This window comes from Cinclus cinclus, chromosome Z (assembly GCF_963662255.1).
Source record: "Cinclus cinclus chromosome Z, bCinCin1.1, whole genome shotgun sequence".
NCBI lineage: Eukaryota > Metazoa > Chordata > Aves > Passeriformes > Cinclidae > Cinclus > Cinclus cinclus.
In genome coordinates, this window is record NC_085084.1 from 73,986,701 (window position 1) to 73,998,686 (window position 11,986).

The window sequence follows — 11,986 nt, forward strand, 5'->3', positions numbered from 1 at the left end:
TGTTCCACCACAATACTTTACCTTGCATATGTGAGGATTATGCTGTAAACTATCAGCAACACAAAGGAAAGAATGAAACATTTCTATAATAGTGGATCTCCTCCTGAGGCAGCTTTTAAAAGTTTTCCAATTCAGTGATGCATTAATGAATATGATACAGGTAAATATGTAAAAAATGAGGGATTAATGAAACCTCTAAAAAAATGCAAGATTCATCATTTGACTATAATCCTTGGTAAAAAAATTCTTATTTCTCCATCCTTTGAAATATACACACATATAATTCCATATACTCCAAAAATCTATCAGTACATTCTATTTGTTCATATTTGTATAATTTTACATTGCATTTCTACCTTTTTGATTTGTCTTGATTTTCCTTCTGGTCTCCATTAATAATATCTAACAATGGGATTCTAGTAAAATCTTGGGTGTCTTCTGTTGGGTTTTTTCCTTCCATTGCCCTATAATAGTCATGAAGAAGTCTCTTTGTATCTTGGAAACGATCCAGTTCAACCTCAAGAAGAAAGGACAAAGAGATTGCAACTCAACATACTACAGAACAAATTTTTGTTATCACATGTTAACAGAAACAATTCTAAATCTTAAAGAGTTTGAGGGAGAGCAAGAAATACAGTCATATTTCTTTTAAAATTTATAGCATACTGATTGCATACTTCTAATTGCATCTATAATGTATTCACACTGTCATTTCCAGGCAGTAGCCTAGCTATTTACAATAAATAATGCTCAATGCATTACATTTAATTACAATATATTTTGATGTATACATATTTCCTAGTAGCTAATATACTAGTGCTGACAAATCACATAGATCTTCTTATTCAGAAGAAATAAAGTCTCAAAAGCATAAAATAAAAAGGGTTATGTGATGGAGAAAATTTTAAAAGTTATATAGTTTTTCGGGACCTAAGTAATCAGCAGACTTTGAACACCTAAGTGACATGAAGATCTTCTTGTGTGAATCCTCTCAGAAGAAATCAAGTAAGATTCAAGAAACATTTAACACCTGTCATGTTTTGATTTATTGATACAGTATGGTGTTAGTTTCTAACTGACAAAACAGTACTAAATATTCATGGGAAAATGCACAAAACCACATTCACAAAACAAAGGATAAAACCTTGTGGTGTAAACCAGCACTTATCCATAAGTTAAGGAGGAAATATCTTCTAGTATAACTGTGTACATAGAAAGAAGGAATGAAATTTGATAAAACGGCATTCATACAAATTTATGTGTTTACATAGTTACAGAGCCACCTGGGGAATACATGTAACTTCCAACAGAAAAACCCACAAATGGAGAACTGAATAACAAGCCTATTTTTGGCTGCTTCTAAAAAGAATAGTCATTACATAAAGTTACAGTTATTATATTTTTAGTCCCGTAGTTTGAAGATTAGTAATTCATTTATTTGGGGGAATATGTAATAAATAAAGCAAGAAGTAATGTCTTCTATTAGATTTTCCTTTATTAAAACAAAAGCTTACATATGGTTAATACATGTTAGCAATTTTAAAGTGTTATTGTGCATATCCACACAAGACAGATCAAAATGGATTCATAGCGAATCTCCTCTAAACTCCATCACACATGCCCATGAAATTCTGTTAGAACTAGGATTGCAAAGATATAACTGAATATAAAATACTTAAGCTCTGTATTATAACTTTGTCTCCTTTATGAATATCATTCAAGATGGATTTTTTAAATATTCAGGTCTATAAATACCCTAGTTACAGAACCAATTAGGTTCAGATAGTCAGCAGTTACTTGATATTTTGAGTGGCCCAAACTCTTTATTTAGGCCATTATGTAGATTCTTTGAAAACAAAGTCAACAATGTCTTTATTATAGCACTGACTATTTCACAAACTTTTCTTGAATTACCACAATACTCAGATGAGATAAGAGAGTAGATCCCTTTTTTATTAAACATATAAAACAGCACAGAGAATTTAAAGGGTTGAAAGCCCACCCTAAAACTGCTTAGGTCTGCCTTTTTCAGCTAAGTTAGCATCACAGGGCATGTGTTTAAAACACTGTTTTCATTTCATTGTCTTCTTTAAATTCGACAAAATTTTCACAGAATGGTCACTTCAGTTTGCAGAAAAGTCTGTCTAGCCTAGTCTAGTCTAGAATACTCCAATACAGCTCTAAACTAAATGTATGCACCTAGAACAGCAATAACAGGGAAATCTTACTTTACTGCAGGATTGAATGGACTCTTGAAAACTTTAAAGTTACATATCTGAAAGTTGGGTTATATTTGAGCAACAGCAGCAATAGACATCTCAATCTTAAAACATAATTGGATTTTTTGGGGTTTCTTTTTGTTGGTCAGCAGATAAAATTTCAAGCCACCTCAGTGAAATTACAAGTGAAATAAATTTGAGACATGGGAAATACTTATAACATCAAGTAGTGAATGATGTAATTCATAAATTAAAAGGAGATGTTAATATGATCACAGAAGGATAAAGAGTTGTAGCATTTCTGTCACAAAACTCAAGATGATTCACTGGAGTTATAAAATTGCAAAAAGTAGCAGTATATAACAGAGTCTGAAAGTTTTGGGGGTTGTACAAGAAGAATGGTATTTTTCTTAATCTTTTTTGCATTCCAAAGTTAAATGTATGGAATGTCATCAACTTTTTGTCTCCTAACTTTGTCTATAAAGTATCTTGTTTCAGAAAGCACATTAACATTTACTTAACTAATTTTTAATCCTTCACATATTTGGAGCCAACCATAAGAAATTTCTCTCAGGTGTATTGTAGCAGTCCATACCTGCATAAGTGTAAAGAAATGGTTCATTGCAATTCCCCTCCGATCTGGTAACCATTCTTCATTCATGATACCAATACGTTCCTGCTCTGCTTCTTCCCTTCTGCTGTCACAGATGTCCCAGAGAAGATCTCTTAGGTCCTAAAGCACAAAATCAAGTATAGTAACTAGTTATGAAAGAAAACTTTTTTTTTCTTTTTCTCCCCTATGTGTAGGGCAAATTCTTATCTGGAGCTTTTCCTTTACTATTATAAATATCAACACTTGGTCAGGTCACATGCCTACAGAGCGATGACAAAGTTTTTTCACAAGTGTGCTAGAGAGAAGAACACAAAAATATGAGTTCAGTGTGCAGGCTGCCTTGCTTTCCTCAGGCAGACATGATCTACCTAAGCTAGACAAATATGAAACTATGAATGGCTAAGTTCCCAACTGCACCAACAACTTTCCACTTGAATGGTTTGCTAATTAATATGCTAAGAATAGTACTCTCAGGAGATGGGTAATATGAAAAATACTGAGAAAATTGTGTCAGATTTCAAGTGTTTTTCAAATTTGAGTAGCTTTCACACTGCTTTTCTCTAATGTTCTTTTAATTAAGGGCTCTTCAGCTAGTGACTATGTCAAATAGGACTATGAGGCTCACTGACAGCACTCAGGGCCTACTGACCATAAAACATTATGCAATCCATTTGTTCCCTATTGCCATCTCTGCATGGAAATAGCATGACAGGCCACTGTGTGTAAGAGGCCACAGGAGAAGAGCGCTGTTAAATACAGCACCAAGGTAGGGCAAGATGAGATGTCTCTGGTTCCATGCAGTTCTACCCTACCTGACCTGTTCTGGGATGGAAGAAAAGGAGAGAAGCTTAGGCTTCCGTTAAAACACTTCATGGTGATTCCATATTCACCAGGTCTTGGTTGCAACCTATTATGTCAGATTCTGTTTCTCTCCCCCTGTCTGAACACTTCAACTAAATCCACTTGTCCTCAATTGGACAAAAGCCACAGGGAAGTCCCTGGGCTACCTAACACATCAATGATGGCTAGAAAGTAGCCAAGGGGCAGGCTTGAATCAGATATTCATGGCTGTTCACGTTGTAGAATATGCACATAAGAATATGCTACTGGATGAAAAATAAATCAAGCATATGACTTATCTTTTGGCAGTGGTGAGTTGACCTTGACTGACTGCCAGCTGACCACCAAACTGCTCTATCACTCCCCCTCACTGGAAAGGGGGAGAAAGTACGATGGAAAAGTTCATGCATCAAGATAATGATGAGGAGATCACTCACCATCGTACACAAAACAGACTCAATTTGGGGCAATTAATTTAATATAATGCCAATTAATATCACAGCAGAATAATGAGAAATTAAACAAAACTAAAACCAGTTTTCCCCCATCCATTCTTCTTCTGAGGCTTAACTTCACTCCTGACTCTTTTACCTCCTAAATGGCACAGGGAAAATGGGGAATCAGTAATTATGGTGAGCTCATAATACATTTTTATCTGCCACTCCTTTCCCTCACAGTCTTTCCCTGCTCCAGAGTGAGGTTCTTCCCACGGAATACAGTCCTTCATAGATTTTTCTGATGCAAGTCCTTCCCACAGGCTTCAGTTCTTCAACAACCACTCCCATGTGGATTCTTTCTGTGTGTGCAGCCCTTTAGGACTGTACTGCTCCAGTGTGTATACTCTATGGGCCACAGCTCCTGCTAGGAATCTGCTGTGGTTGGGCTCTCCATGGGCTGCTGCTCCTTCACAGCATGTCCACCTGATGCAGCCTAGGTGGACTGCATGGACTGCAGGGTGGAGATCTGCTTCCCTGTGATCCTCCATGGGCTTCCGTGGAACAATCAGTATCACCATGGCTTTCTCCACAAGCCACAGGGGAATCTCTGTTCTGGTGCCTGCAGCACCTCCTCTTCCTCCTTCTTCAGTGCCCTTAGTGACCAAAGAGCTGTTTCTCACATTTTCTCACTTCTGTCTCACAGCTGTCTTGCTTTCTTACAGAAGCCACCTCTGCAGACCCTTTGCCACAGAAAACTTTCACATAAATGCAATACCACACAAAAAACCACACTAATGTTTTGTACAAACTGATGCACAGCTCCTTCAAGCATCTTTCTTAAACATGTAACAAGAAAGATTTTACTCTTTGTCTTCATATCATTTAAGCCACAGGACTGATTTACTGTAAGCAGTCGAGAAAACTGCAGAGGGCTACAGTGAGGTATATTCCTCTGGCAGAAGCTAAAAGCATGTTTTACAAGTTTCTTCTTTTCCTCTCTCACTGCTCTTCTTTTCACAATGAGGCAGCTTCTCTCTCCTTCTTTTCTTGAAAAGTGGTGAAAAAAACCTAAAAATGGATGCATTTGCTCAGTCCTCTCCTATTTGGAACAAGAGAAGTAGTGATAGCAAGCAACTGATTATACTCAATGATAGCAATGCAAGGAGAGAGAATCTGGAGAAATTGTTGGAAGACAGACAGAGATATGCTGCTCAAGTGTATTTTATCCACAGTAATTCTGTGTTTTGATATTTAGGATGCATCCTAGTTTTCACTGGGGAAGAGTTAATTTTCTTCAGAGCAGTGAGTATGGGTTATGGTCTGGATTTATGCTGGAAACAGTGATGGTAGCACAGGGATGATTTCATTACTGCTAAGCAGCACTTGCACAGAGACAAGGTCCTTCCTGCTCCTCACCCCACCCACCAGCAAGGGGGCTGTGGGTACCAGGAAGCTGGGAAGGGACACGGATAGGAGAGCTGACCCCAGATGACCAAAGGGACATTCCACACCCTATGGCACCATGCTCAGTATATAAAACAGAGGAAGAAGAAGGAAGCAGGGGGGACACTGGGAGAGGTTGTGTTTATCTTCCCAAGACACCACTATGTGTGACTGAACCCAGCTTTCCTGGGGATGGCCAAACACCTGCCTGCCCATGGGGAGTGGTGGATGGATTCCTTGTTTGCTTTGCTTCTGTGCACAGCTTTTGTGCTTTTCCTGTTGAACTGCTTAATCTCAGCCCATAAGCTTCTTACTTTTACAGTTCTTTCCCCCATCCTACTGGTGGGGCTCAGTGGCTGCATGAGGCTTAAGTGCGGGCTGGGGTTAAATCACAACATCAGGCCAAAGCTTTGGCTGCCCTCTGGGCTTTGGACCTTTAAGGAATTTTACATACATCACAAAATGAGGTGGTTTTTACACTTCCCAGTTGATACCAGAGTAATTTGTTATTACAGCTGGTACATTTCAGTGTTTTAGAAAGGGTCCAGCTTAGATAAGTGTTGAGGAATCTGTGAGTTTGAGGAAAAAACATTATGAAGATTGTCACTCTTCATTTCCTCTTTCTTTCTAACAGCAAGGAAGGATAGCTGACAGAATTCATTCAGGGAGATACAATGAGCATGGCTTTAAAAGCATAGAGGAAGACCTCTTCACAATTACCCACAGGTTTGGGATTCACAAGGGGTGAATGGGTCGTTTTAAAAAATAATTCTGAAAATCATGTATTCACGCCGAAGTGCTTAGGCTTGTCACAGTATCTGAGTTTCACTGCATCATATGGGAGTATAAATTGGAACTGGACAATGTCAAACTTGGATTTCTGTTACGAGAAAAAGGCCAAATATTTTAATTTTATCTTTCTAAAATATAGGACAGAGTAATTCCACTATTTTTATAATTCCATTCAGTAGAAATTAGGAATATGGATGACAATTTTTCAGTCCTCTATTTCATTCTCTTTGAAAATTTCGATGGACAAGGAGGTCCAGCACTTTTTCCATCTCAGATTAATTAATCCATTATTCCTCAAATGTTCCCTTCAACTAAAAATGTTGTCAGTATTCTTTTCTCCTTTTTCGGGACCATTCCTGACACCACTTAACTAAAAATCATGTCTGTTCTGACATGGAATCTGGTAAATTCAATGATAGATTTACTTTTGGCTTATGCTAAATCTGGTTCTGATCTTGTTATGACATTTAGTATTATGGATTTTTGTGAAAAAGAACTCTCAGGACATGACCTCAAAAAGATCTACCTGAATCAAAACATCACAAGAAATCCTATGTACTTTGTAATAATCAGTTTTAGAATGCATATAGCATCATATATAATTTACAGAAAAAATAAAATACTGCCAAGATTTTTTAGATTGTGATAGAAATATCCAATTTAAAATCTCAGAAAAATACAAAATGTAAAGAAAAAGAAAGCAGAGAAATATTTATTTTACAGTGTACCACAATATCACAGTGTAACCAAAAACACCAAAGAAAGATGTAAAAAAATTATAGCCAAACAACAGAGGAATAATTTTAAAGGACACATTATGCACAAGAGGAAATGACATTGTTTAAGAAGAACTATAAAGAGGAAGAAAGGAGTAAATAATAATATAATTCATGTTACATCAAGCTTATATACAAAGAAATAATTGTCTAGGGTATATTGTAAATTCTGTCATTTACTTACAGTAACCTTTTGGTGTAGTTCAGCTTTTGTTTCTTCATCATCTTGCAAGTCATCAGCAATTGAATTAAAATCTGTTTGCCACTGAGATACAAACTCCTGCTTATGATGTGGACGTTTCAAATAATCTTGAAAATTTTTTCTGTAAATTATGGTAAAAACAACTTTTGGGTTACAGAACACACCATGTAAAACACATAACTCTAATATTAGTGTAATAAGATACTATTTTTACTTACCTAATATCTGCTGTGTAATGAATTATAGAGTATTGTTCATCCCTTAGACATCTAAGTACAGTTTTGATTGTATTCACATAGGTATTTTCTACCATTTCCCAGTAAGGTACTAAAAAATCAATTATCTCCTGTGAATTTTTTAAAAACATCAAAATTAATTGATTTATTTATTGGTAATTCATTTATCTGTAGCATTAGCAAATACACAAAAATATTATTTCAGGAAATCATATTTATTTTTCCACTATGTATTTCTTTTGGTTTACAGCTGATTACAGACACTGTAATGACATATATCCTGTGAATTTCTTTGGGAAAAAGTGGTAAGTGTCTAAAAGAACGGGAAATTCCAGCAGAATATTCCAGTATCTGTTGCCTCAGATATGTTCATAAAGTACGTTATGATACTGAATGAGCACTGAAGTAAGAAAATTTGGTCATTCGTAACTGTTGCAGCTCAAGAAAATCTAAGCTGACTGCCTAGTGTAGCAGAAGTGATGTGTGACTGAAAGACTGTCATGAAATGTAAAAGGCCATGGCCAGAGGAAACCCAGCATATGTAAGCTGATTGCAGTTAACACAAAAAAACTGGTAAACATTAGGAAAGCAACTACAGAACAAATTTCAAATCATCATTGTACACCTTTGAAAAAATTTCATCTCAAAAACTGCATGCAGTCCCAGCCTCTCATCTCAAAAACCTTACAGAATAACTACAACAGATTATAACTGGAATGGAGAACAAAAGCAACATTAAGCAAAAGGAACATTTAAGAGATGCTTGTCACATCTTTAAAGCCCTCCGAGGCTGACTATAGAATTATTCATTGTATCTCTCGATATATGAATTAGGGTCACCAGGAATTAGGGTTACCACATGATCCAAGCCAGATCATAGTTTAAAGCGAAGAAACAGAAATATTTTTTCAGAATTAACATAACTATACAAGCTATGTCACAGATAACAAAAAGTAAATGGCTTCAAAAAAGCTACTGAACCACCTAAAAAACATAATCATAGAAGAAAAGTGCATTGAGAGCTACTAAACACAAGATGCAGATAGACAGCCATTTCAGAAAACCCTTAAATTTCAGATCACTAGAATCTGAGAAGATGTCCTTGGGGAGAAAATATTAGGAAAAAAATATACTAGGAGAAATATACTACTATATATAGGAGAATATACTACCATATTAGTGCACATTCTCCCCATTCTTACTCTTTGTATGAGACCAACAACTTACCCTTGTCAGAGAAAGAAAAGTGATCTAGGAAGTTTGTTTTAGTATTTCAAAAGAGTAAAAAGTATTACTGTTTTGGCAGCTGTGTTCTTCATCATATTTGCAAAGAAGTAAAAAAGTATATAAATTTGAAAGTATGATTCCTTATTTTATGTATTTTAGTAGTAACTGTTCTTAGTATATTTACCAGAAAGTAATAGCATACCTTTTCTTGAAAAATATTGAAAAAATCAACATGCAGTGATGGAAAAAGGTTTAGGTAGGATATACATGAAATGCTAAGAAAAATAAACATTTTGATATTTAAGACTGTCAGTTGGGAATTAGTGTACCTGGGGAAGTGATTCGTCTACATAAATCCATTCATTGGATCCTGGTTCAATCGGTAGTGGTGTCTCAAGAGAGGGAGGGGGCTCATCTGTAACTGGTAAAACTTTTTCTTTTTCATCTGTGACTGGTAAAACCTCTTCTTCATCTGTAACTGGTAAAACCTTTTCTTCTTCTGGTACTATTTCTTCAGCAGACCCTTGATATGAATGCACAATTAGTACTTCCAAATGTATTTTAAGTATCAATAAACAGACATTTCTGCTACTCTCACAGGCTCAAAATAATGGAACAGATTCATTGTTTCATTACTCAGGTGTTGTTCATCAAAAATATACTCATTAAATCAGCAATGATCAAGAAAGTTTGGATCAGCTAGCACCTAAACAAACTCGACATCTATAATCCAAAGGCCCTCACAGGATGCATCCACAAGTGCTGAGGGACCTTGCAGACATCATAGCCAGGAAGCTCATGATCATGTTTGAAAGGCCATGGAGATCAGTAGAGGCACCTGAGGACTGGAAGAAAGCAAGTGTGACCCTGGTCTTCAAAACAGGAAAGAAGGGAACTACAGGTCAGTCAGTTTCACTTCAATCCCCGGGAAGGTGAGGAAGCACATCATTCTGGAGACCATCCCTATCCACATGGAAGACAAGAAGCTGATCAGAAGTAGCCAGCATGGATTCACTAAAGGGAAAACATGCTTGACCAACCTGATTCTCTGTTCTGCTTATATAAACCTAATAGTGAAGAACAGCTTGGAAGCTATCAACATACATATGAAATTAAACTTTATTAATTGACCCCAGGTGTTATTTCTCCTTAGGAGTAAATACAGTCCTTAAATACTTCTATAAAATAGCTGGATTCTAACTAGAAAATCTTCATTTCCAGCAATAGGAACTTTGATATTGACTCTAGCAGGGCCATTAATTATATACAAAGCACTTTAAAAGACCCTATGAACTACAAACCTTGCACAGGAGTAATGGGATAAACTTTTACTGTTACAAGTGCTTTTCAAGTTTGTTTTTTTTCTTTTGGTGGTAGAAGACACATTAAGATTTTCTCATAATAGTTATTTAGAGGTCACTGTTGCTGGTTTACTTTATGCATTTTCCTCCTGGATGCTTCATCTTTTTTTTTTTTTAATAATTATTTTAAATTATTCTTTCTTTCTGGGTAGTAAGGAGGAAAAGTGAAATAAAGATGTACCAAAATTAAATGTCAAAACCACTTCTACTGATCAATGACTATATGTTCATAATGGCAAGTTAGACTTTCTTATACGGTTATGGAATCCCATAGATGAAGATGCTGGCTGTAATTTTTAAACCAGGAAGAAAGAACTGAATGTAAAGCTTTAATTTTTATGTGGAATTGGTCTATATACTCCAAAAAGATGAAAGCACAACAGAAAAGTTAAGAGTTCTGGTGTAGTTATCACTAACTGGCACATCCTCAGATTTTTTCAGGGGCAGCAAAAATCTAGGTTGCCAAATCATTTTATATAGTGATTATTAGTGTTAATTATAAAAAACAAAGTCATTTGGTACTGAATTCCAGAAAGTAAGAATATGAAAACTTACTTCTATTCTGATTTTTCACCATTTCTTCTATTATAATATCCTTCACTGTTTCACACACAAGACTTTGTTCTGTCTCTGCATTTACTTTCACTAGAGTGTTTTGATGGACTGAAAACCATTTCTCTAATTTTGGCCATGTCTTTAGGAAGCCTGAAATTCTACAGAAAATCATATCAGTGTATTAAATTAAAACCCAACTAATGGAAAATCAAACATTTTCTAAAATTGATACATATAAGAAAAAGCAGATAATCTAATTTAACACAAAAACATCTCCACCCACATCAACCCCTTCATTTTAAACATAAGAAAATTTTCAAAATTCTATTGATAACTAATATTGTATTTCTTACTCTTTCTTTACACAAGGTATATTTACTTTCTAATATCCCAATTAAACCAATAATAATACAAAATATAATAGTCTGAAACAGTTAAAAGTATCAAATATCCAGAAGAAAGAATTGTTCTTGATTTTGCTCTTTGTATAAAGTTAAACATCTAGTGGTACAATTAAAATTAGAAAACTAAGTAGGTTTTGTAAATGTAGAAGTGGAAAATAACATTTCACAAAATCTCTAACTCAAATCAAATGTATTTCATTCAAGGGCTGTTAAATGTGTGACAGACCTCAGATATAAGTGCACACATAAATACACATACTTATATGGAATGTATACATATAATTCATGAAATAGATATACCTGAAAACTAAATTCTCCTTGGAACAATACCCTGTTAAATTAAAACACAAGAATTCTTATTTTCTAGGAGGATCTATACTGTGCAGAAAATGAAAATACCCTTTAGGCTCCGCATTATAGAAAGGTCTAAGTAAATTCTTGACATTAAGCATGTCATTATTGTCCTGGATCACATAAGAGATTCAGATCAGCTACATGACCAAATATCTGGCTGAAGCAAATTTTTTGTACTTCATATAACTTACCTATGTAGCACCTGCTCCCTGGCCAAGTCAATCTTCTCTTCATGGATTTCAGCATCTGAATTTTGATTGCTGCTCTGTTCAGCCTGAGATGCCTTTCTTTTATCTACTGTGTGGAAAATCACATGCATAAGCATATATCTTGAAAAAGGCAATTATTCAGACAGTTATTCACCTGAACTAAAATAATCAGATTAAGACAAAATAATAAGATTATAAGAATAAATTCAGTGTTCCTTGATCTTACATTTCTTCACTTAGAAGTTGGTTATCAGACTTCCTAAGAGAAAGTAAAGGTCAGAGAACATCACAAAATATAATCACGTAAAGGACACTGTC

General features: G+C 35.4%; 1 protein-coding gene across 1 annotated transcript in view; it reads right to left on the reverse strand.

Annotated features, from left to right (window-relative positions):
* Positions 1-11,986, reverse strand: part of SPEF2 (sperm flagellar 2) — a 74,039-nt gene that overhangs the window by 31,413 nt on the left and 30,640 nt on the right. Inside the window, exons 16-22 of the mRNA XM_062512794.1 lie at positions 11,651-11,756; positions 10,702-10,859; positions 9,115-9,308; positions 7,541-7,668; positions 7,305-7,443; positions 2,815-2,952; positions 357-517 (exon numbers count right to left, since the gene is read on the reverse strand). Of these exons, the coding sequence (XP_062368778.1) occupies positions 357-517; positions 2,815-2,952; positions 7,305-7,443; positions 7,541-7,668; positions 9,115-9,308; positions 10,702-10,859; positions 11,651-11,756 (1,024 nt within the window). The remainder of the gene's footprint in view (positions 1-356; positions 518-2,814; positions 2,953-7,304; positions 7,444-7,540; positions 7,669-9,114; positions 9,309-10,701; positions 10,860-11,650; positions 11,757-11,986) is intronic.